The 26,917-nt window shown below is 38.3% G+C and overlaps 1 protein-coding gene across 1 annotated transcript; it reads right to left on the bottom strand.

Annotated features, from left to right (window-relative positions):
• Positions 1–25,740, bottom strand: LOC148853526 (eukaryotic translation initiation factor 3 subunit I-like). The gene is made up of 8 exons (XM_088985980.1): positions 25,267–25,740; positions 24,932–25,147; positions 16,418–16,545; positions 16,116–16,235; positions 15,912–16,001; positions 1,641–1,727; positions 1,478–1,557; positions 1–374 (listed from the first exon to the last, which is right to left on the bottom strand). The coding sequence occupies exons 1-8, from the start codon at positions 25,448–25,450 to the stop codon at positions 299–301; spliced, it is 981 nt and encodes a 326-aa protein (XP_088842106.1). The 5' UTR covers positions 25,451–25,740; the 3' UTR covers positions 1–298.
• Positions 25,741–26,917: the final 1,177 nt, after the last annotated feature.

Below are 26,917 nucleotides of genomic sequence, written 5' to 3'. Positions count from 1 at the left end.
TACAGTGCACAAGAGAACTCATTCCATTCAAACTTGAAATTATAGATATACACATATATATCCCAGCAATGTCAAATAATAGATAACACCTGGTATCAAAAGAGAAAACAGCCATATATGCTTTATATGATTTTGATGCATGCACTTATTGCATCAATCACATGTTAAAAGAATCTAATAATGTGGATATCAAGTATATGCAATTAGATACTGTTGATTCAACATGTAATGAAGGAGAAAGCCGAATAAGATAAGAACTAAACACAAACAAAATTATCCTTGTCATCATGTTTGGGAGTTACATCTTGATATTGAAGTAATCTGGATCAAAGTGATGTAATCTGACATAACCATCTTCACCTCCGCTTGAGAAACTGCACAGTAGAAAATAAATCAGGAAATGACAAAAAAAATGTAAATCTAGACATTGAAGCCAACAAGGAACGTGCACAAAGATATTGATGTAGAAACTAAACCATTTTGAATCTCCATACTTTGCAATCACTGTTCTCTCAGAAAGAGCATATTCTTCCCATGACATCTCCAAAGCCATTTCTTAAAAGGAGATTTATTCACTAGAACCATCTTTCCCAAATCCAATCCTCCCAAGAACAGGGGACAGTTAACCAACTTCCATTTTACCAAGAAAAATGTACACAGCTGTCAGCCCTTACATTCCAAAGAAAGTAACCATCTGGATCTGTTCCAACTTCCAACCTCTAACCATTTGGCTCCATTTGGTTTGCAGGAAGGTGATAACAAACAGAACTTTGGAGACCATTGACTTCCCTCCAGATGTCTAAAATGTTGTTAATAAAAGCCCCATGATGTTTAACATAAAGAAAAGCATTAGTTAAAGGAAATTAAGAATTCAAAAACATCTTTCAGGGAAGCAATAAATAGTACTTCCTTAGAGTCAAACGCATTTGCTACAAGATCACAATAACTTGTCAACTAATGTATTTTTTGACTATTACTTATCAACAAATGTCTAAGGCTATTGCAAAACCTCCAAACCATTTAGAATCCTCCTAAATTAGGATACCTCGCCATTTCATTGTATGAAGTTAACAATATTGGTTTTAATTTCTCCCTCTTCTAAGCATGCTTTTAATTAATTAAATTATCATTCTTTGGGTCATTGTCACCATGCAAGAAATTTCTTTGAAATCACTCCAACTTGCCTAGTCAAAAAAAAAAAAAAAGGGATTTCGATACTAGATGATCAATGACAACACCAATGAAGGAATGGTTTGGTGCAAGTGAAAAAAAAAAGCACTAAAGTAAGCATGGGAAATCCCTTTTACCATGGCCAATTTTAAGGGGCAGTATTTCCCTAGTAGGGTCTCAGAATTCAACAGATCCCTGGCCTCATGATCAGATAACTAGGAGACTTATTCACAGGTTAAGAACAGAACTCATTTTCAGTAAGAAGCAAATTGGAAAATATAATGTAAAGATAAAAGATGAGAAAGACCTTCTTCCATCAGGATTGAATGCCAAAGCATTTATTGGTCCAAAATGCCCTTTCACGCCCCCAATTTCTTCTTGAAGGATCTATCCAGAGACAAATGTAAGTCCCCAAACATCATGGATCAAAAATTTTCTACAAAAAAAAAGACAAAGAAAAGAGAGCTCACCTGGTGAAAGAATTTGGCCTCAAATTTCCCAGCACGACGATCAGTAGTTGTGACATGTGATGCTTCCTGACCACCTCCTATTACCACCTGGAAAATGTATTATGTGTTGTCTTTAAGTACATTAAGGGACAAAAGCAACATTCAAATACAAAAGCAAAAGCATCATCCAATATTCTGCAAAGACATTAACCATAGATGCTCTGAAAGTTCCCCCTATGATGTAGGTATATATATACACCAATGTAGAAGAGCAAGTAGCCCAAAAAGGTCAGAACAAAAAAAAGAGACATTATTCTTGGCTTGAGATAAATTATGCAGCAGTCAAATTGCAAACTCAAACTGGCAATGTGAGAGAGGGAGAGAGAATTTGTAATATCAATAGATTACAGTATCACTGCCATAGTAAAAGATAGCATTTGCATACCTTGATACCCAACTTTTTCTTCAATATGTCCTTTAAGCAAGCTGACCTTAATTTTATAGTAGTACCATACATGCCCGATATTTTCCTCAAATCACTTCATTCCACTCATTGATTTCAAAGCATTGCTCAAGTTTCAATGCATATTTTGGGACTCACCTTAAGATAGGTCTCGTGTGAGGAGATGAAGTGGTATCTTGTTATGGTCATTGTAGATTGTCAAGGGTTTCAAATACTTAGTTTCATTTGGTGGCAATTTGTGACTGCAACACCTAAGATGGCTAAGATGTTCTCATTATATCATTTTAGCTGGTTGACCTTACTTTTTCTTGTTCAAGTTTCAAAATTGATTTCAAAGTATTGCCCAAGTGTCGATGCATATTTTGGTTTTTTTTCAATACATGGAACAAGTATTTTGGTTAATACTGCATGCTGTCTGTCTGTGGTCTATCCTAGTTTGTCTTTTTGTTTTTAAATTTCAGTCACAGCTTAAAGTTATTTCTTTTTTTTTGGGGGGGGGTTGTTAGAGGGAGATGGCAGAACCATAAATTTAAGTTTTTTAATTTAGGAATGAGCTTGGTAGACCCTAAAGAGGATATACATGTACTGTGTAAAAACATGGCTATGAAAATGTGAATGATATTAGGATGTAATTACATTCTCTGAAAGCAGGAGAATAGTTAGCATAGTGGGAGTAGAAACATGGGAGAGTTCGTGGAGGTAGGCCGATGGAAGAAATCCTTGAAGATTGAAGCAAAGGAGTTTCTATTTGAGGAACATAGATTAAATGGTCAGATGAGCTTGAAAATCAGGGAAACAAATAAAGGGCTGGTGTTGTTAGAAGGTTTGGGGGTGATTGAAGGGTTTAAGGAGTTTGTGAAAGATGAAAGTAACAAAGGCAAACAAAATAGCTGGAAAGAGTTTCTCTCTGAAATTGGAAGAGGGTTTGTAGTAGAGTGTAAGAGAAACACCAAAGGCTTCTTCATTTCTTTGACAGAATTTTTGGGCAAGGGTAGGAAACAGATGGTCTGCTTCCCAGAGAGAAGGAAAAGTCAGGGCTGGAAGGCAGTTCATGGAGTATTATGTGAACTGCTGCAACGGTTGGGTGCTAAAAGAGAAGTAAAAGAAAGAAGGAAGAAAAGCAGTTCTACTAGCCTGGAGAGCAATAATAAGCAAGAGACTCTCATAGTGACAGCTGGGGCAGGTAAACACAGAATGGGAGTAAACATACAGAGAGGAGATTGGGAAAGTAAACTGATAGTTAAAGCTTTAGGTCACATTTTAGATTGGAGGAAAGTTGCAGAAGTGTTAACAGCATGCTTGAAGTTGAAAAATACATTAATTTTAACACCATTTATGAAAGATAAGGCTTTGCTGGATTTGCTTGAGAATAGAGTAGAAGTTGAGGCTCTCAATATCCAAGCTGAACTTGGGAACCTCACATTATCAAGATGGTGTCCGGGGTCAAACTCCAAGAATCTCTTTGTTGAAGATGGTTAGATGGAGTGCTGGTGCGTCTTTTAGGCCTTCCCTTTCACTTGTGGAAGCAAGAAATTGCTGAAGCCATTGCTTTGAAGTGTGGAGAATCACTAGGAGGTGTTTTTTGGGGAGACCTCTTTTCAGCTTCCATTCTATTGAATGGAGTAAAACCTGAGGAGATTCTTTGGAAGATAGAGGTACGAGTTGAAGGAAAATTTTACTCAGTATGGCAGGCTTCTTCCACTGAATCTGTGCTTTGGAAAGAGGCTCGCAAGGAGGGAGATGAGAAAATTGAAGAAGAAGAATTGCGTGGCATTAAAGGATTGGATGGTTCAAACAAGAATAGCTCTTTCACTGAAATGGATAAACAAGTGTTGGAGAAACAAAAAGGTAGTTTTCAGGAGAAGGGTCTTATGCGTGTAGAAGCATTAAACTATCTGGGGGACGGCAGGTCCTTTGCACAGGTGGTAACAGGTGCCAATATGCATTTTTTAAACAAGGAGAAGGGGTTGGTTAAGGGAGGAACCGAACCCAGGCCTTGGGTTGAATGTACGTGACTCTTTTAAAAGTCATGTGAAGCCGCAGCCTTATAAACAAGGGCCGAGTGCTAGTAAAGGCCCAGTGGGCTTCAGGCGCTTTAAAGAAGGCCCTAAAATCTCAGCGGCGGAGGCTGTACATGGGCCGCAAAAATCAGGCCCATCTAAGGCGGGTAAGAAAGGTAGCCCAGTCTAGAGGCCCAACCCAAAAGTTTTCAACTTAAAACGGCACATGACCAACCATGTGCCTTTGATAGATGGTAATTACCATCTATCTTCTTCCTCTTCGAGTGCAACGAGTCGCACAACAGGGTGCCTGAACTTGGCGCGCGATGGAGGTTCGAGACAGTGGGTTCCGGCAACAAGATTAGAGCAGTCGTCGCCTGAAAAAAATCCAAGGAGCCTTAAACAAAGGGAGTTAGAGGGAAGAAAGAGGGAGCTCTCTCAGTTTGAAGATTTCAGCGATACTGATTCGGATGATTCTGAAAGTCTGGGCAGCATCAATCTTAGCAAATCAAAGGACATCTCTGAAGAAGAGAACCTTGGAACGAAAGTATTGTTCCTGGAAGAGGAGGGAGGTGATTATCAGAGTTTTGAAGTTTTCGATGGAACGGCAGAAGATAGCTATGGTTGGGACCCAGATTCTGTCTACACTAGCAAGGGAGATCAACTCAGTAGCGTAGGAAGAACAGGTTATGGGTTTGGAAGGGAAAGACTCTACCAGACTGCTCTGTGACGTATCGCCTATAGCCAGACAGCAGTGGAACACTAACTCAGATGCGGAAGTTGACAAGTTGTTGATATCCTATGATAATTCTTCTAAGCAGATCAGACCTCAGGAGACAGGTTTAGACTTGCATCCCGATGCCGGTTCTGATCCCCTGAAAGAGTTTCATTTGGCTCCTAACAATGAAGATACTATTGTCAATTCGGTATTCGTAACTAATGCTCTTCCTGTGGTTGAAACAGATACACCAGCATCTCGAGAGGAAGGTTTAGGGGAGGAGAAAACAGAGAACTTAGCATTGGTGAAGGAGAGAGAAGAGAGGGAGAGGTGGAGATTAAGAAGAAGCGGGAGGAAGAGCTAGAAAAAATCTGGGAGCTAATTTGTGAGTTATTGGATGAGTATAAATCAAAGGAGGGGTTAGATGGTAGGGATCCAGATGAAACTCCCAGTGTTTTAAAAGCGCAAGGCGCAAAAAAGGCGCAAGGGCCAATTTGCGCCTGAGGCACAGGGCTTTTTAAGAAAGGCGCAAAATTACAAAAAAAAAAGATAAAAAATAAAAAAAATCAGAAAATTAAAAAAAACGCCAACAATTTTAAAAATGCAAAAAATTCAAAAAATATTAAACATAATGTTAATAAAAATATAAACTTAAATTTTAAAATAAATGTTTTAAAAAACCTATTATCTAAAATTAAAATACATAGCATATTCAAATGAAAATTTAAAAATAAAAGAAAACATATAAAGCATTTTCAAGCATGTAAAACCCACAATCACCTTTTCTCCTTAATTGCATTGCTTCAAGTAGATAATGTGATGTAAAACATATTGCATTCTTGCTTCTATGAGTCGCCTTTGTACCACGTCCCTCGAGGCGCATACCCCAAAATGTGCCTTGCCTGTGCACCTAGGACCTGGGTGAGGCGCATACCCCAAAATGTGCCTCGCTTGTGCACCTAGGCGCGGCTTTTAAATCATTGGAAACTCAAAACAAGGAAGGTAACAGAAGTTCTAGGCTAAAAAAGTTAGAGGGGAATGTGAAAAGGAGGAAGAAAAAGAGATCAAAAGTGTAGAGACTACTGTCAGATATAGAAGGTGATATCGAGTTTAGCGGGAGGGTTCTTTGTGAGATGGAACCAGGTTCGTAAGGGACGTTTGAAAGGAGTCTTATAATGAAAATCATCAACTGGAATGTGAGAGGGTTAGGGAGTGCAAGGAGAAGGACAATCAAAGACCTGCTGAGGAGAGAGAAGCCCGATATAGTCATGTTACAAGAAACTATGCTAGCAGATTTGGATAGAAGATGGACCAAGAGTGTGTGGAAATCAAGAGGAGTGTGCTGGACTTTAGCTCCTTCATGGGGAGTCTCGGGTGGGATAGTGACTTTGTGGAGAGAGGATGTTGTAGAATCTGTGGAAGAACTTATAGGGAGATTCTCTGTGTCTTTAAAATTTAGAAATGTGGAAGATGGTTTCAATTGGGTGTTCATTAATAATGTCTAAGGGCCAAATAGTTATAGGGAAAGGAAGGAAATGTGGGAGGAGTTGTATGGTATTCAAGGCTTGTGGGATGGCCCATGGTGTTTGTGGTGTGTGGAGGGGGGGATTTCAATGTAATCATGTTTTGTAATGAATCAAATAACCCCCAAAGATCGGTTACTACAAGTATGAGAAATTTCAATGAATTAATTAACACCTGTGGGCTAAAGGAATTACCCTTTCTACAAGCTGACTTGGTCAAATTTCCAAGAAAACCCCCTTTGTTACAAACTTGATAGATTCCTTTTTAATGTAGAGTGGGAGGATTATTGGAGGAATTTGATTGCTAAAACCCTTCCTAGAGTTACATCTGATCATTGCCCTATACTATAAAGTCAAGATGTTCTAGGTTTTGAACCTCGACCTTTTAGGTTTGAGAACATGTGGCTAACCCATCCGGATTTTGAACGAAAGGTTGGGGAGTGGTGGAATGAAGATTTGAGAGGGGTTAAGTGGAAAGGTGTAAGGTTCCACAAAAAGTTAAGAGACTAAGAGCAAGGATTAAAGAGTGGAATCAGGAGCATTTTGGAAGGGTAGAAGATCAAAAGAATTCTTTGATGTCTAGGATTGATGACCTAGACTCTAAAGAATCCCAGGGAGGTATGAATGAGCAAGAAAGGTTGTTGAGAAGCAGGTTAAAAAAGGAATTGGAAGAAGTTCTCCTTAGAGAAGAGATCTCATGGAGGCAAAAGTCAAGACACAAATGGATCAAAGAAGGGGGCGGTAATACAAAATTTTTCCATGCGTTGGCTAATGGGAGGAGAAGAAGAAATTACGTGTCCAAATTAGAAGTGGATGGGGAGGAAGTCATAAATCAAGATGAGATAGCAAAAGTGCTGGTGGATCATTTTAAATCAATTGCAGGGAAGCCTCTGAATAATAGACTAAGGTTGGAAGGTCTAGATTGGCCCAGGCTGTATGAAGAGCAAACAAGATGGTTAGAGAGGAGTTTTAAAGAAGAGGAAATTAGGCAATGCAATGTTTTCAATGGATAGATCCAAAGCCCTAGACCAAATGACTTCACCATGGCTTTCTATCAAGATTGTTGGAATGTGGTAATAGAAGACCTCTGCGCTGTGTTTAAGGAATTTGAAGTTAATAGCAAAGTAAGCCCTGAAGTTAGTGCCACTTTCATAGCTCTAATCCCTAAGAAAAAAGAAGCAAAAAACCCTAAAGATTTTAGGCCGATTAGTTTGGTGACTAGCATTTACAAAATTCTGGCTAAAGTGTTATCCTTGATGATTAAAGTAGTACTACCCTCCACCATTAGTCAAGCACAGGGAGCTTTCGTGCAAGGGAGACAAATAATAGATCATATTCTAATAGCGAATGAATGTATGGAAGATATGAGAAAAGTCCGGAAAGCAAGGGTTTGTTTGTAAGTTGGATTTAGAAAAGGCCTATGATCTGGTGGATTGCAGCTTCTTACTAGAAATCCTAGGGTGTTGTGAGTTTGGAGTTAGATGGGGTAATTGGATAACGGGTTGCATAAGTTCTTTCCATTTTTTGGTTTTGGTTAATGGGGTAGTCAAGGAATTTTTCCCAGCTCTTAGAGGTTTAAGGCAAGGCGACTCCCTTTCCCCTTTCCTTTTTACCCTAGTTGCATATGTTTTTAGTAGCTTGATCTCTAAGGCAGACATGGAAGGTGTAGTGAGAGGATGGAGGATAGGAAGGAACAGTATTAGGGTGACCCACTTACAGTTTGCCGATGACCTAATAATCTTTTGTGAAGGGGGTGATAGGAGAACAGTAAGTAATCTCAAGTCTTTGATAGAGTGCTATGAGAGAGTATCAAATCTGAAAATAAATTTGGAAAAGAGCTTGTGTGGTGGAAGTGAATCTGGATAAGAGGACCCTTTGAGTTGGTGGCTGAGTCTTTAGGTTGTCCTATTTCCTATTGGCCTTTATAGTACTTAGGTCTTCCTCTTGGAGCCAACCCTAAGGAGAGCACTTTTTGGGCTCCGGTTTTAGAAAAGTTTGAGAAAAGGTTAGCCTCATGGAAAAGGAACTATATTTTTTCTGGGGTAGAGTTACCTTACTGAGAGCTTCCTTAGCAAATCTGCCAATTCTATTATTTCTCTGTGTTTAGTATTCTAGTCAAGGAAGCCAAGAAACTAGAGAAATTATTGAGAATTTTTCTTTGGGAGCAATGGGAGGAAAAAAAAGGACCACTTAATAAATTGGGGATTAGTGTGTAGGAGGAAAGAGGAAGGTGGATTGGGACTGGGGAATTTAGTTTTGAAGAATAAAGCACTCATAGGAAAATGTTGTGGAGATGACCCCTAGAACAGGAGAGAGTTTGGCATGAGGTGATAGCTAGCATATATGGCAGTTTGGGCAATGGATGGGATGCTGGTGTATCGCGTCGAGCCACTCTGGCAACTCCTTGGAAAGTAATTCAGAATATTCTTCCTCTTTTCCTCAACTGTATCAGGTATGATGTCAATTCTGGTACTTCTGTTTTGTTCTGGGAAGACATCTGGGTTGGCAATTCTGCCCTTAAGGACAGTTTCCCTTCTCTCTATTCCATTTTTTGCTACAATGGTAAAACAATTTCTCACTTTCTTCGAACATCTAATTCTCCATCTTCCTTGAGTTGGGACTTTGGATTTCTTAGGGGTTTGAGGGATCATGAACTCTCTCATGTTTCAGACCTGTTGTCACTGCTTGAAAGTGTTTTTCTGGACCTTTCCAGTTCTGATGTGAGACTTTGATCTCCAAACCCAAAAGGTTACTTCACATGTGCTTCCTTTTTTAAGTCCCTTTGCTCTCCCTTGGGACAAGTGGGCTTCCCAGCTAAGGAGATTTGGTCTAAATCTGTACCTCCTAAAATTATTATGTTTGTCTCCTAATTGGTGTGTACTTTGCAGGGCTAATGGTGAGGATTGCTCTCACTTACTTTTAACCTGTCCTTTTTCTGCTACTATTTGGGGTTGGCTCTTTGCTTTGTTCGGTTGCAGATGGAATATGACCACAGCCATAGATCAAATCTTTGATTCTTCCTTCTTTGTGTGTCCCACAAAAACTCGTAAAACAATGTGCAGGAGCATTAGAGCTGCTACTCTGTGGACAATTTGGGAAGAAAGAAATGCAAGGATATTCCAAGAAAAGGAGAGAAATGTGCAGAATGTGAAGAATTGCATTTTGACCGGGGCAATCCACTGACTGAGATCATCAGATTCCTTCAAATTATATTCTTTTGATGACATGTGGAGGAACTGGAAGGCTGTGGCTAGTAGCAGTAACAGAAGGAACAGGGTACCATCTGTATGGGTACCCCCTTCAGAAGACTGGACAAAGCTGAATTTTGATGGTAGCAGTCAAGGAAATCCGAGGCCTTCAGGGATTGGTGGGGTGCTGACAGACAAAGATAGTAACATATTAACTTTGTTCTCAGGCTCAGTGGGTATAGGAGACTCTATCAGAGCTGAGCTCCTAGCGGCAGTACAAGGCATTCGGGTTGCGGATCAGTTAGGAGTTCAAGATTTGATTACTGATGGAGACACCAAAGTTGTTGTGGGTTGGCTAAAAAATCCAGATTCAGTGATCTGGTGCTACAGGGTATTATGAGGAAAGCTAAATGGTTCTCAAGGAAAATGAATGTTATTTTTCAGTGGGTGGGTAGAACAGCTAACACCATGGCGGATGCGTTAGCTAAACAAGGGGTATCAAGGGAACAGTTTTTCTGGGCAGCTTTGTAAACTTTTTGTTACTAGTCTGAGGTAGTACATTGTTGCTATTGTGGAGATGTACCAGCTCGTGCCCCTCGTTTGGGAAGGCTGTATTGCAATCTTATTGATTTTATTGAATTATTTATCAAAAAAAATGTGAATGATATTGGAATGAAGTTTTATGCCTATAGAAGTCTTTATCTTCTGTCTAATTCTACAAGAAATCATTACAACCATCAACATCCCTCAAATTCTCCATCAAGGAGTTCACTCAACATATATAAAGGACTGAAACTAATCCAAGTATGTTTTTTCTCTAGTTTCCACAAAACTTCCCATTTCGATAGTTATCACCTTAATTCTACTATCCCAGTTTTATGCCAAAACATCCCTGTTTATTTTCATGCTTGAACTCTCCCAATAGATATTTGTCACCTTAATTCTACCAAAATCCATCTCTTATCAATAAGCTCCACCTAAAACTCTTTTTTTTTTTAATTGGCAGTTTCCTTTGCAAAGTTTTTTCCCATTCATCGAAATTTTGCCCAAGATATTTTTGAGAGATAAAATTTTGCCCTCTTAAAAAATCTCTACATACAAATTTTATAATGACTATAAAATCTTATTGAAAAATAAGAAGGTATATATGGGTTGCAAGATATCACTATAAGCAGAACCTCACCACTGGCCAACCTTCAAATTCCCAAAACCACACACGGCCCTTAAAAAATCGGGACAGAATAAAAACAAACAATCCTGCACCAGGCCCAAACAACACAGCATGGTTCAAAGTATCGATATACCTCTGTGTATCGCCAGAGGCGTACCGGTACACTTAGATACAAGCGGAAATGGCTTTTTTTAGTTTTTTTTTTTCAAAAGTTGGTTTTTGGGAAGATATTTTAACATATTTTATATTAAAAAAGAGTGGGGTCCCGAAATACCTGTAAACAGGCATTTCAAACCCCAAAAGATACAATATGATACGCTCGATACGGGGCATTTCGTATCACACTTTGAACCTTGCAACACAGGCCGCAAAGGAACAACCATCACCAGCCAACCCAAGAGAAAGGAAGATTGATCCCTCAGCACCTATCCCCTAACACAACCCCTTATATCCTCTAGCTTCCAAAGTTAAACTTATTAGAGACTAAGACCCATTAATTTGACCTAAATTACCTAAACACCCCGACATCTATGACATGACTCCTACATAACCTCGAGAAAGAAACTACCCATTAAGCCATTACATACACTCCAATGAAGATGGGCATTCATTCCCTCTCTCTTTCTACTCTAATGCAAGGAAAAATTTTCTTGCAAATGTCTCACCTCCCAATAAGAGAACTAGTAATTTCTTGCCAACCTCAACTTCATTGTGAACAACAGTACTAATATCTATTTTCTTCTCGATCAAACACACTTAATTCATAACCACCAGGACATTCAGTCTCCTTTCTCAACATTCTCCTTTACCAAGCAGACACTATCCTATCCATCAGCAGCTTCAGAAAAATCACATTTACAAACCCTCTGGTCCAACAAATTTGCCTGATGACAAATGTCCTTCACTGGACTGTTTTTGTAAACTTTTTTCTTGCAAGCAACAACCCCAAACAATCCACCTCTAAGATGGAGAAAAGAAAAACTTAACAAATATGGATTGATCTTTTGAGTTTTCTGTGCTTTGATATGTTCACTCAAACTGATGATTGCATCCTACTTAAGTGAGGTTTTTCCCTTTGATTCCTTCCTATTTATATTAATCTTCTCAACATACACTCCATCACTTAACAAATTTTTTATGGCCAACAGAATATTTGTATTCAATGGCAATAGAAACTTTGCTATCCAAAAGATAAGATAGCAAAACAAATAGGAACAGCTCACAGCTGGCAAGACATATATGTTTCTCCTGTATAAAGATGCCAGGCCCTGACATTCCCATTTCTCCAAAGCAGACATTGCACCATCACCCTGGTTTTTGCTACACAATCAACCAGTCCTTTGTCGGTCATAAAAGTCCACCAGAACAAGCAGTTCAGACCTGCTCCTTAGGTTTTATTTGTGTGATAGATTAGTTGGTTGATCTATTAAAATCATCTGCATTTTTTTTGTGTTTAAAAGTTAATTAAACTTACTCTATTATATAATTTGCAGCATATTGTTTTGGTCTTTTAACCTTAGTTTCCTCACTTTGTCAATGTTTTGGAACAAAATAATAATATAAAGGAGCATCTAAGGCAAAATATCAATGTATATTTCCACAAACCTTAGCTTCTTGACTTTGCTTCTCAAAATATCAATGTATATTACCACATATTTGACAAGATTGCCACCATATCCATATTTTATACAATATTTCCATATAACAATTTCATTATGTTTCCTCTATTTGGATGATTGACATTTCCACCAACACCAAAGGTTCAACCCTTGGAGAATTACAACAATATACTAGCCCCGAGAAGCTAAGGACCTGTCTGGAAGGGCTGCGCTGAAGATTCAGCTAAGCTGGTTCAGTTGCTTTGAAGCACTCCAGATAAGTAATTTAAAGGGGCTGAAGTGGGCAGCCCTTCAAATGAACTGACTGACAGCTGATTCAGGCTGCTCTCCAGATTATTCAATAAACATAGGCTACATAGCTTATACCATGTCCATGTGGAGTCCACCTCCACAAGCCAGAAGCCGCTGGCTTCAGTCCTCCCAAATAGACACTAAGTAGGATTTCCCTCCATCAATCAGTTCCACAATCTCTACAAAGTTTGACTAAATATTTCATTCATATGTTTTTTTTTTCTATCCTTCCACATTGTAATGAAGGATCTGCAATTTCACCAAAGAGAGAAATTACAATGGAAATGCACGGAAGCAGTCATCCTTTGGTCAGTTTAGGAGGAGAGAAATGCAAGAATTTTAAAGGAGATGATTCATACGGCAGAAGCATTGATTGAAAGCATCATAATAAAGGTGGTTTCTTGAGCTAAAACTCTATCTATTTTCGAACCCTTCTCAGTAGATAGAATTATTAGAGGTTGCCAACATATAGTTTCACCTTCACCTGTAGTCAACAGATTGACTCCGCAAGTACCAGAAACAGTCTCAAATTTAACTTTAATGGGTGCAGCATGGAAAATTCAGGGTGATCAAGTATTAAAGATGTGTATAGACACCAAGATTAGCATCTTCAAATTCAGGACCTATTGGGTAAGGTAACTCAAGAAGAGCAGAACTAGTGGATGGAGATTTCAACTATAACTGGCTGTAAGTGGAGTAGAACTAAGATATTACAGTGGGATGGTTCAGAAGCAATAGCCAGTGGTCATGCCAATCAGTGTTTTAAAAGCACAAGGCGCAAGGGCCAATTTATGCCCAAGGAGAGAAGCACAAGGCAAGGCGCGCGCCTTTTTGAAGCAAGGTGCAAAAATACAAAAAGCTGCTAAAAATTAAAAAAATGTCAGGAAATTCAAAAAATGCAAAAAAAAATATTAAACATAATATTAATAAGAAATATAAACTTAAATTTTGAAATTAATGGTATAAAAACCTGTTATCTAAAATTAAAATACATAAACATAACATGTAAAACATATTCAAATGAAAATTTAAAAATAAAATCAAACATATAAAACATTTCCAAGCATGCAAAGCCCACAATCTCTTTTTTTTCCTCAATTGCATTACTTCAAGTAGCTAATATGATGTAAAACATATTACATTCCTGATTCTACGAGTCACCTTTGTGCCACGCCCCTCGAGGCAAGCCCAAAAAAGTCCATGTTCGGGTCATAAAGAACCCACTATTTGCTAATGTTGTTCATTCGTTCATCTTAATTAAATATCTTCTTAAAAGGCAATTGAGATTATAAAATCATTATTTTTTGTGTGAGAACTAAAAATTTAAGACCCGAACATGGACTTGTTTGGGATTGCCTCGAGAGGCATGGTCGGGGGTTTGGGGGTGAAGCCCTCGGCCCAGCCACTAGGTTCAAAAAAAGCGGAAAAAAAAACGTACAATTTTCAAAAGGCACAAGGCACATCAGGTGCACGCCTAGGTGCACCAGGTGTGTGCGTTTTGAAAGTGTTGCGCCTAGGATCTGGGAAAGGCACCTACCCTAAAATGAGCCTCACCTATGCGCCTAGGCACGCCTTTTAAATCATTGATGCCAATATAGACATATCCTCAGAGATCAGACATCTAGCTAGAAATTTGGAAATTAGATTCACTTAAAAATGTAATAGCATGGTAGATGTTTTGGCTAGAAAAGGGGTCAACAAAACACACCTATACAAGGGGATAATTCCTAATGGAAATAATAATGATCTAACTTTAAAAACAAAAATGTAATATGGGGTCAATGGCAGAACTAGCCTATATAATTGGAATGTGTGGCATATTCATTGATCATTGTATATATAGACATATTCTTTCATATAAATTAATAAAGAAGACTCCTTTACCAATTAAAAAATGGCAGATCCTTTAGTTCTCAACAATTGACCTAAAACCTTTCTAACCACTAACCCTTCCCTTTTTGTCCTAATGATCCCTAAACCCTTCTCCCCCCATTTTTGCCCTCCCAATCCCATCCTCGTATCATAGCATTGGTATTAGAGAAGCCAGATCTACATTACCAAGATACCTTGCCAAATGGCTCCTCATGTGAAAACTAACCAACCCATGACAACACAACCAACACCAAAAACAACAAAAGAGGCATTACAAACAACATTGTGACAGAAAAAGGTTATCCATGAAAAATATTGCTTATGAGGCCTCGGACCTATTTTGAGTGTTACATTAAGTAGCCAATCTTACTAAGAATGTTATATTTTGTCAAAACTTCCTTTCCCCAACCAACCACCCCTCAAGCAAACAGAAAGGGAAAATTATTTAGATTCCATATAGAATCAATCAAAATTCTTATGTCTCCCAAAACCTTTCTCCCTTTCAAAAAAGTAAAGATAAATTATAAATAAAAAATAAGAACTACCCCTCTATCTGAAAAAAAAAAATAGGTAATAGCCTAATCACTGAATTGAAAGATAATAGAATTTTGACTTCCTGCATTGAATAAAAAAGTAGAATTCAGAATTCCTTGACTCTCTATGAAGTTACCAAGAAAACTTATTTCTTGATCTCTTTCAAATCGTATACCATTTCTCCTCTAGAACTCATTACACCTAGGACAGAACCATTTCCTACATCACACTGTTTTTTTTTCTCAGAATCACAAGGTAGAAACTAGAAAGTACTTTTTTCCTCCCCTTATCTCATTTAAAGATAGGTAAGATAAAAAAAATATAGCAATAGAAAGTGGAAGTGATTTGACCACATGACATTTTTGGGCACATTCCCAGTGAAAGGAATAAAAGAATCTCCCACTCACAATGAAAAAAAAAATTGAACCATAGTAGTAATTGTGTCTAAAAAACATGTGAACGTTGACTACTAATAAGACATCTACCCTGTATCAGAAAAGCTTTGACCAAATTCACCCCCCAAAGCAGGAAAAATGATATCAACTGGCAGCATTTTCCTTTCATTTTTGTAGTACATGAAAGGAAAGATCATATAAATCTTAAACATGTATGCACAATAGATTCTTTTCTTTTGCACCTATCTGTCAAACTATATAGGTAAATAGATAGATCATACGTAAACAAATAGAAATATGTATGCACAATATATACATATAATATTATTAAATAGATATCGTGCATATATACACACAGTCCAGCTGATAAGAATGTGGAAAGGACAACTGTTTTTCCACTTTTTCTAAAACGAGTGGAAATCTGTTATAACTAGATCCACACCATAAAATCTGTACAAATTGTTATCAAACATAAATGCTCATAAATATTGATTCACAGAAGCTGCATGAGTACATACATGATCAAGAAGTGGAGACATTGCAACAGCATTTACTGGCCGCTCTGTCACATATGTCTTGACCAGCGTCAATGTTCTGGTGTCCCAGAGCTGTCATGACCATGAAAAGAATCCAAACCAAAAGGGATATAACAAATCATTATCGCAATATGTAGAGAATAAGAAGAAAAATCACAGAAACAGATGATTTAAGCAATAAAGCACCTTGGCAGATTTATCCAAAGAACCAGTGAGGAAGTGTGACCAGTCTGCAGATTTTGCCAAGGATGTAACTGTCTTCTGATGGCCACTTTCTTTGTCTGATTCATTAATCAACTTTCCTGTCTACAAGTTCAAAAATACCCTAAAATTTGAGACTCTAAGCAAATGAAAATAAATAAAGCTAAATGAAACAAGGGTGAAACCAAAAAGTAATACATTTTCCAAACATAGATGAGCTAATCAGATATATACACAACACCTTGATAATAACAGGAGAATTATAGACATATAGATGAGCTACTGACCTCAGTATCCCAAACACGGGTTACTGCGTCTTCACCAGCACTTATGATAGTCCTGTTCAAGGGCCCCCAGATAGCTCTATTAATTCTACCTTGAGGCCCCTTGATCGTAAGAACAGATTCACCAGTTTCTGCACCATAATGGTATTGGTTATATCAAAGTTGTTTACATCTTAAATAAGCATTACAACCAGAAAAGGCAGCACATCCAATAATATCTCACATCTTGATGGAAATATCACCATTAGTATAAAACTCAGGCACTAGAATATGAAATAGACCTAACAAAAAGCCAAAGAAAATAAAAAAAAAAAACTGTTACTGAGATTACAAAGAACAGGTCTTCATTGTGAAGTATACAAAGGCTAAGAGTCAATAAAGGTCCACAAACTACAAGAAGATGAAAAGAACAGCCTAAGAAGGAAGTAACCCAATAGGCCAATACAACTCCTTACCAACTCTCCTCTACAAAGGTTCTGTATCCATCCGATGACACCATGGGAGTTTTCCCAACCTGTGCCCTCTTCCTTAGTTTTATTAATGATAAATCATTCATTAATCAAAAAATAATAATAGATCATCCACATGTATATATATGCTGGTCACTCTATAAAGGCAATCAACTGTACAGTAACTAGACATTGAATTATGCATAAAAAACTCTATCTGCAAAACCCCAAGAAAAAGTGAACCAAATTCATTTAGTCCCTTCTGTAATGAGGACCAAATAAGCAAACTTGTAACCCTGTTAACGATTTTGTCCAATGAAGAGCTTCAGTCATCAAGCATTACCCTACTTCTCCCTTTCTAGACCACAAGAAAGGAGAGTAAAAAATGTACCCATGCCAAGCAGTGATCAATGTTTTAAAAGGCATGGGAGGCATACAACTGGAGGTGTAAAAATGTCACATGTGACCAAATCATCTTAGTCTGCTTACTCTCATTTTTCACCTATTTGAGCTACACCTAGGCCCATAAAAAGCGGGACTTCATTTCTCAACCCATCATTTATAGTTTTTCCACTCATCCATTTCAGCATACACATTTCTGCCACACTAATTTTTTGGAAATGTCTCTTGATTCAGGCAACAACTGTTTCGGGCTTCCAGTAACTGTGATTATGATATTAGGGGGATGACTTTCTTGTCATCAAGTTGTACTATTCTTATTTATAATCCAATATAATAAAATTAATTTTCTGCTAATCAAAAAAACAAAAAGAAATGTCTCTTGATTCCACAACACTCCACTCCATACAGCATTGCAGGCCTTACAACTGTTTTATAGAATTTCCCTTTTAACACAAGTGGTATTCGTCTATCACATAAGACTCCAGAAGTGCCCTTCCATTTTTCCCATCCTACTCTAATTCTATAGTCAACATCACATCTCCCTTGTTTTTTTTCTCTTGATAAATGAATGGTAATTTCATTAAAAAGAGAAGAAAGTATACAATCACCCCAGAAGGATGCACAAGATATTACCTCCCTTTAGAAATGAAAATATTATCACAAATAAAGTAGCCCAGAACAATTCACCCCTTGATACCCCTTGTTTAGCCAAAGAATCAGCCAAAGATCTACTAACCCACTAGAATCTAACCGGCATGTTCCTTGTAAGCCAATTAACTTTCTTGATAAGAATCTTGTAGCCCCAAAAAAATGTTTATGGATCTGACAACCAACCCAATACCACCCTGGAGTCCCCCTCAACTATCAAGTGCTCCACTCCAAGTCGGTTTGCAACCTGTGTTCCATGTATCGCAGGCAGTATATCAATCCTTGTAGAGTCACCAACTCCCACTGGTCCTAAAAATAAGGACAAGATGTTGCTATCCTTATCTCGCAAAATCCCCCATATACCCAAGGGTCTTAAATTACCTTGGTTGTTCCCGTCAAAGATCAACTTTACCACTCCCTCCAGAGGAGGTATCCATTCTATTTGTAATCTGTTCTTTTAAGAGGTTGTGGAGGCTACTTCTGCCCAACTTTTTCCAAAATTCATCAAAGGAATAATTCGCAAAAAGATCTTAAGTTTTCAACCAAAGAATTGTCCTTGTCAATATGCACTCCAACTTGAGTTATTTTGTTATGAACAATTGAACCAAGTTAACTTTTGGTCTCCGATCCTAAGTGTACTCTGATTTAAACTCCTATTATAATTAAAAATAGATGGAACATATTCTGTTTTCTCATACTTATTTTAAAACCTCTTGTTTCTATGGTATTTGTCCATAAACTTAAGTTTGCATTTAACGCATAAGCATAAAAAACATATATAAATTGAAAATATGGAAGTCAAAGAAAATATGTGGATTGTATAAATTGCATCAAGCACTCAACAAGATTAGCTAGTATGATGTTAAACAAGTCCAAACAGGAGTTTGGGGCAGCACTCCTTGACCTAACCTTTTTAGCCGATATGTATAAAAACAATGGTAAACACTAATAATTTAGCAATGGATATGGCTTTAAACAGCACGAATTGGTGAAACAGGATTCATATAGCCAACCCCATATAGTTGGGATCAGTGTCTTAAAAGGCATGGGAGGCATACGCTTGGAGGTGTGCCTCCAGGCGAGGCGCTCCCAAAACACCTTGAGGCATATGCCAAAGGCGTTGACACCTCTAAGGCATACATACACCTTAGGTGCAAGAGGCGTACGCCTCATGCGCTTTTTTCATTAGGCATTCTAGAAGCATACGCCTCTTGCGCCTCGTGCACATCTTATATAAAAGGCTAGAAAAAAAAGGAAATGAAACGAAAAGAAGAGGGAAGGGAAAGAAAAAGAAAGAGAAGGGAAAAAAAAGAGACAAGGAAAGAAAAGAAAAGGAAAGGGAAGAGAAGAAAAGATAAGGGGAAAGAAAGCGGTTTGCCCCCCGCCCCTTCAGCTCCGCTTCGACAAGACCCCCCCTTTCAACTAATGTTATGCATCTTTATTCTTCTTAATATAAAAGATTTTATTAAAAATAAAGAAAAAACAAGATCCCCCCTTCCTCTTCATTCTCCTCCCCTTCCTCCTCCTAACCCCCCTCCTCTTAAGGAGGCTTTACGCCTCCTTGTGTTCAGGAGGCTTATGCCTCTTGCGTTTTGAACTATGCTTCATGCTTCTAGGTAGTGGAACACCTCGCGTCACGCCTCCGCGTTTTAAAATATTGGTTGGGATAAGGCATGGATAATGATGATGGTGATATAAAATGGGTGCTCTTGTGATTTTTGAGACAGTTCATTGTATTTTAGGGTTAAGTATCATATATGAATTGTATTGTTGTTGCTCCTTTAGTAGAAACTTTGCTATTTGAAATCCTATTTGCAAGAACCAAGGCTTCAAGTATTTAAAAGGTCTTTATTTTTGTTTAATTTAAAAGTTAATAGACCATTATTGATGAAGATCACTTTGAGACCAAAGCAGCACACAGAATTCATGCTTATTTTTGGCATAGACAACACTTATTTAGAGTTTACTTTAATTAATGCAAATTTAGGGTTTAATTGTAAAATTTCTTTTTAGTTGGAGTCATTTGCAATTTTCATATTTGATAGGGATTTAATTATAACTTTCGGTTTTTAGCTTTCTTATAAATTTACATATGTATTATGTTATGTTTTGGAGAACAAATTCTTCTTCTTCAACTTGTCTTCTCTCTCTTCTCTTGTGCTTCTTCCCTTCTTCCTCTTGTTCCTTCCTTTTTTTCTTCTAACAGGTGGGGCTGCACCATTTTGGTATTAGAGCCAAGGCTCAATCCCATGCCTCTGCCCAATTCAACCATTGAACCAAAGCAGTTGAATCTCAACCAACTCCCATCAGTGTCTCTATCCACTGACTGAACAAAGGTCAGTCGCTGTCACCTCTTTCTCTTTCTTCTTCTCCTCCTCCACCTCCTTTCTCTCTTCTCTCCAATCTACAGTCAAACCTTACAACAGGAACTGCCTCACACACTCTCTCTCTCCCTTTTATCTTTGCTTCTCTTTTCCTTCTTTATCCCTTCTCCTAGCTCTTTCTTTCCCTTCTCTTCTCAACTCCTTAACCTCTCATTCTCCTCAAACCCCTCTTCGTTCTCTTAGTCTCTTCCCTGTTTTTTGGTTCCACGCCAGTCATCCAACCATATACCCCGAACCAGCCACTAATTCAAATTAAAAAAAAAAAACATAATATAGAGGCAGATGAACCAACCACTTCTTGGGTTAGGAACACAACTGCAAACAACATTGGGAAGTTGTTGTCTTCATTTCCTGCAACTAAATTAAGCAACATCAAAAGGCCTTCATCATAGAAACTGCTACTCACCAACAGCACACAAATTATCAAGAGGACAGGGAAATTATTTGTCGTAGCTAAATCCAGAAAAAGCTAGAGGTCACCAATCCAAAGGCTCGAGTATTCAGTTCTGGCCAGAGTTCTAGAAAACACATCTCAGCTAAATAGGAAGGTATTTCGGGGAAATTCTAAAGGTATATCTCTTCCATTTGGATTTTGGTTTAGTAGGCTGGTCATTGCTATCAGGTCCTTAGCAATCTTGTGAAATCTGAAAATACATACATAACCATCAGTAACCTACATATCATCGTGTGCCTTAATCCTTTTTTCATCCAACAAAAGGGCAGGCCACTTATTTCTATAGTTATTCTCTATATATATCTCACACCTATATTCTTGCAAAAGCCTAGAATAGTTTCTTTTTGAATTTAGATTTTCTAAAAGTGCCTTGCATTAATTTAGAGTTTTAATTACTTGTGATATTTTGTTTGGATTGGCATTGCACCCATTTACTTTTATCCTATTATGCTTCCCTTAATACCCTATCATCATGGTTACCAATGTTGAATTTTCTATTAGGGTAGAAGCTTTGTCCAAGAGCCAAGAAGCCTTGACCAAAGCCCAAGAAAAAACAAAAGCACTTTTTGAAGAGAAGATACAAACCCTCATTCCAGATATAAATGCCCTTAAAGAGTCTATGCCTAATTAATGAAACAGATATCTATATCCATGGGTAAGTGCCATGTTGAAGACTCAATGAATGATCCCCAAGAGTCTATTGTAGGGCATAATTATCAAAATAGTCAAACCCAAGGTCCCACAGGTTCTAATGCTCAACAACCGGGAATTCTCCCAAACCCAACTACTATGATCCATGAACTACGACGAATATGAGCTAGAAGAACCTAGTTCCAAATTTAGGAGATACTCACAATCCAAAAATGTCCAACCGAGTGTTAGGTAGTGGGTACTATATTGACAATCCGCAAGAATTAGATGATGAGGATGATTTTTAGGAAAGTAAGGGCATGTTCGTTTCCTCTTAACTCTTATCTCTTAAGAGGAATCCTTTAAGAGAAAATTGGTTGTTTGTTTCCTCTTATCTCTTATCTCTTAAAGTGCAATCATACAAATTTTTGTTTTCCAATGATACCCCCAAAAAACAAACAAAAACTCTCATATATGGGGTTAAAATGGATATTTTATAGCTTTCAGAATTAGCAATTCAGAACAACATTCTCTGCATTTAGAGTTCAGAGGAAAGAAAAGTCCACCAATACCAATATACCTCTTAATGTAATTATTACACTTTCAGATGTCAGACTTCAGAGCAAACAAGTAGGCCCTAACTCTAAGGATCACCCTAGGCATAGGCAATATCATGGTAGGCATCAAGACAAATTCCCTCCACATAGTCAAGGTAGGATTCAAGATGACCGAAGAGATTTCCCTAAGGATGGTGAAATCACAAAGAAGGTCAAGTTTTCTAAACTCCTCCCTTGCCATAAAATTGATGATGCCTCAAATGTGACCAAACTATTTTTCAAGGAAATTAATAGGCTCCATGGTTTGCCTACTACAATTGTGTCAAATCAGGATGTTAGGCTTGTCAATTATTTTTGGAAAACATTATGGAAACTCTCAGGTACTACTACAAAGTTAAAATTTTCAACTGCTTTTCACCCAAAGATTAATGGTCAAACTAAGGTTGTTAACACATAGATAGTTGAGACTCAACGTTGCCCACTGCATAATTTGCTTATAACAATTCAATCAATCAATCACCCGGCAAAACACCTTTTGAGGTTGTCCAAGGCTTTACCCCTCGTACACTTGTTGACCTTGTTCCCTTACCTCTTGATGCTCATACTTCTGCTTCTACTGATTCTTTTGCCCAACATATCCATGATTTGCACGCTAGTATAAGATGAAAAATTGCTTAAGTAATGAGAGTTATAGACTTGCTGCAAATTCACATCATAGAAATCAAGAATTCAATGGCAATATTCCTGTGTGTCATGAGTGTTAGCCAAAGCACTCCTTTAAAAAGTTGTATACTCAAGCCAATAGCCCATTTTGCATCATTTGAAAAATAAGACCTAATGCGTATGAACTTACTTTCAACCATGAGAATTAGCTCAGCTTTCAATTTGGAGGATTTGCTTCCTTATCAAGTCACCTTTGAGCCACTTACTCTACCTGCAGGTCTGCCCATAACCAAAACTACTTCACCTTCAGTACCCATGTCAACCAGGTCGAGAGTATTCTCCAAGATGAAATTATCACTTCCAAAATAAGTGGTTGTCAATGTTATCTTGTGAAATAGAAATGTTGTCCTAACACCGATGCTACTTGGGATTTCAAAAGAAGAGCGTTGTCGCCTAGACCAAGATCTAATGGAGCAATATTATTCCCTTACCTCTCCTAAGGAGACTTCTTTTCAGTTTCTAGGTTTCTTATAAAGTCACATTATATTTTGGGTTGTATTATGTTATGTTTTGGATAAATACGGATTCTTCTTCTTTGACTTGTCTTTTCTCCCCTCTCTTCTTCTTCCCTTCTTCCTATTTTCATCTAACAGATGGTGCTGCATCAATTATTAGTGTACAAACAACAATAAAAAGCAATTTGGAAAATTAGAAGTTCATCAAACATACAAAGGCAAGAAAACATATAAGAATCTACAAAAAAACAAGAAAATTCTTATATTTAAAAAAGGGGATGTTCTATGCAAACTTTAGGAGGTAAAAACTAAATTAATTTGGACAATTATGCTTTACTCCTATTGGAATATTCAGTGATATAAAAGGCGTGCCTAGGCGCATTTTGGGGTATGCACCTCGCCCAAGTCCTAGGCGCACCTCTTTCAAACGGCACGCGCCTGGTGCGCCTTGCGCCTCAGCCCAAGCGTGTGCCTTTTTAAGAGGCATGCCTAGGCTCATTTTGGGGTATGTGCCTCGCCCAAGTCAGAGGCGCACCTCTTTCAAAAGGCGCGTGCCTGATGCGCCTTGCGCCTCAGCCCAGGCGTGTGCCTTTTTAAAACTTTGGGCTTTTTGTTGTTTTTCAATTCTAATGGCTGGGCCGGGGGCTCCGCCCCCAGACCCCCGACAACGCTCCTCGAGGCAAACCCAAACAAGTCTATGTTAGGGTCTGAAATTCTTATTTCTTACATAAAAAATAATGATTTTACAACTTTCATTGCCTTTTAAGAAGATATTTTATTGCAATAAATGAATGAACAATATAAGCAAATAGGGCGTTCAGACCCTAAGATAGACTTGTTCGGGCTTGCCTCGAGGGGTGTGCTACAAAGGCGACTCATAGAATCAAGAATGCAATATGTTTTAGATCACATTAACTACTTGAAGCAATGCAATTAAGGAAAAAAATAGGTTGCGGGTTTTACATGCTTGAAAATGCTTTATATGTTTGCTTTTATTTTTAAATTTTCATTTGAATACACTTTACATGTTATGTTTATGTATTTTGATTTTAGATAATAGGTTTTATTAAATCATTTATTTTAAAAATTAAGTTTATATTTTTATTAACATTATGTTTTGATATTTTTTATTTTTTTATTGCATTTATTTAAAAATTTTGGGAGAATGACCAATCAGCCCAGATCAGAATTTTATAGCCCCAAAGTACAAGGGGAATGCATCCGGACCGTGAATTGATGCCAAATTCACGGGCAGGATGTGGTTTATAGTGGGGGAGAGGGCTAGTAGTAGGGGGGGCTGGAATTCAGAATTTTGCATCGGGTGTATCCGTACTTCTCCAAAAAAAATTTGGCATTTTTTTGGAATTTTCTGACTTTTTTTATTTTTTAGATTTTTTTGTAATTTTGCGCCTTTCTTAAAAAGGCGTGCGCCTCGCCTTGCGCTTTTTTTTTTTTTTTGCGCCTTGCACTTTTAAAACACTGGGAATATTACTGAATAAATCATTGGAAATCTTATGAGCTAGCTCATGAATTTTTGAGTTGAAGGTCTATGTTGTTCATGACAAATTCATTAGGACTTCGACTGTAAGCCTACAAAGCATTCTGTGAATAATATAATCCACAAGCATTCACAAGCGCATCTGAAATCGACAATGTAATCACTTCACTCTAGGTGTTTCCCAAACGCCTCATAAATGCATACATGTGAATAATGTAATATAATTAACTAAATCAAAAGCCAAAGAAGAAACAAGATAACCTTAGTCAAAACTCACAAATAAAAAGACCTAATGGAATATAGAAGAAGGAACATACGGTCACTAGGGTCTCTCGCGATACGCTTCACATGAATGGCCGAAGTAAGTTCCATGAACGGATCGGTAGTGATAACCGCAAGCTTATCACCAATAGAAAAATCCACAGATCTAGTTGGAGAACCAAAGTTGAATGTGTAAAGTTGAGTTCCAGTCTGAACATTCCATAGCTTCGCCGTCTGATCCGCGCTTCCAGTTATAAGTCGCGTAGAATCCCCTGAACACCAATGCATCAATCTCGCTATAAAAATACCAGAGAGACTCCACAGAAATAACAAAAGGCCAAGATCGAGATTAAATTCTTATCTATAAAAATAAAAAACTACACGAGCTTACTTGATACGTCACAACACCAAACAGCACCATTGTGGCCTCTGTAAGTCCCCAACCGCTCGCCATTATCGGCAAACCAAACTGTCGGCGTGTGGTCTTTCGCACAGGAGAAGAGAAGATCGCCTTCTCTGTTGTATTTAAGAAAAGTTAATGGCCTCTCATGGCCTTTCATCAGAATTGGCCTCATATTTTCATATATCTAGCAGTTGGCGCGAAACCCTACAAAAACCCTAAATTCTGAATTCTTTGCTGATGAAGAAAGCTATTAGTTGCCGAGAGAGACTTTAGCGTGTTGTCTCAAACTGGGTCATGGTCAAAAAGGAGTGGATGGGTGGCTGAGATTTTGGGTCAAAAATGGAGGGTTGAGATGGGTTCGAAACGGAACTTTTTTAGAAATCTAGGGTTTTTGGGCATTCTAGGTTGATTGGTAGGGTTAATCTGAAGCCTCTGAACCGAATCTATGTGTGATTGAAGGTCAAACAAAGTCATTTTGGATGAAATTTTATAGATGGGTATTTGGAGGTGTCCTGGATCTAATGGTGATGTTTGATGAGTCATGGGGGGTCAAGATCCTAGGAATTTAGGTCAATGGAATGTTTCAAAATGGAATCTTTGTTTGATGGAAGGGTAAATGGAGGAATCTGGGGTTGAAACTTTATGAGCAGGTGTTATGGTATGTTCGGAATCTAAAGGTGTGGTCTGATCGATTCGGATGTGTCAAGCTCAAGGTAATTTGGGTTCTGAGTGTTTAGACTAACAATGGGGGTTGAAATGGAATCTTCATTTGACGAGGGCGTAAACGGGGGAATCTTGAGTCGATTTTTTACGGGTAGGTGTTTTGGGAAGTCATAGATCTAATGGTTGAGATGTAAGTGAGGGTCAATCTAGGCTATCGAATAGGTATTGGGAAAGTTTAACGGTGGATCTTAGGGCTTTTGGGCTAAAAGTTGAGTTTTTTGGGTGTTTCGGAATGATCTAAAGAGTCTGATTAGATGTTCGAGGTGAATTGGGGGTTTAGGTGGCAGATCAAGCAAAAATCAGGTGCTAACAACCATTGAACGTGTTGAGAGATGGGATATTGATGTGGATCCACAACTATAGCTTCATCAGGTGGCCTGAGAATATGAAGCCCCAAAACAGCAAGAGGAACCAAGACAAATACTGTGACTTCCACCGAAACCATGGCCACAAGACTGAGAGCTTACACGATCCCTGTTGTCACTTGGAAGACCTCATCCGGCGCAGTTACCTTAGCAAGTTTGTAGACAATAAAGAGCACAAGCCCGAAGAAGAACCACGCCACGCTGACACACCCCCAACCCAAGCTCTACCAACCAGGGTCGTCATCGTCATCTCAAGCGAGATGGCCTTCAGTGGAGAGAGCAGCTCAGCCCGCAAGGCCTATGCCATACTGCATCATGTCGAATACAGGAAACCAAAGATACTAAGGCAAGACATCTCCATCACCTTCACTGACAACAACCTCAGGGGGATGTAGACACCACACAAGCACGCCCTTGTCATAACCGCCAATATCACCAACTTCGAGGTATTGAGGATATTTTGGACAGAGGAAGTTCGCCCAGCATACTCTTTGAAGAGGCCTTTAAACAATTCGGCATCATAAGAGATTGTCCCACGTCAGTCAACACCC

This window comes from Nelumbo lutea, chromosome 4 (assembly GCF_056320005.1).
Source record: "Nelumbo lutea isolate HS-2025 chromosome 4, American lotus-T2T, whole genome shotgun sequence".
In the NCBI taxonomy this organism is placed as follows: domain Eukaryota; kingdom Viridiplantae; phylum Streptophyta; class Magnoliopsida; order Proteales; family Nelumbonaceae; genus Nelumbo; species Nelumbo lutea.
Note: the sequence above shows the minus strand (reverse complement) of the source record. Positions and strands in the feature narration are given on the sequence as shown.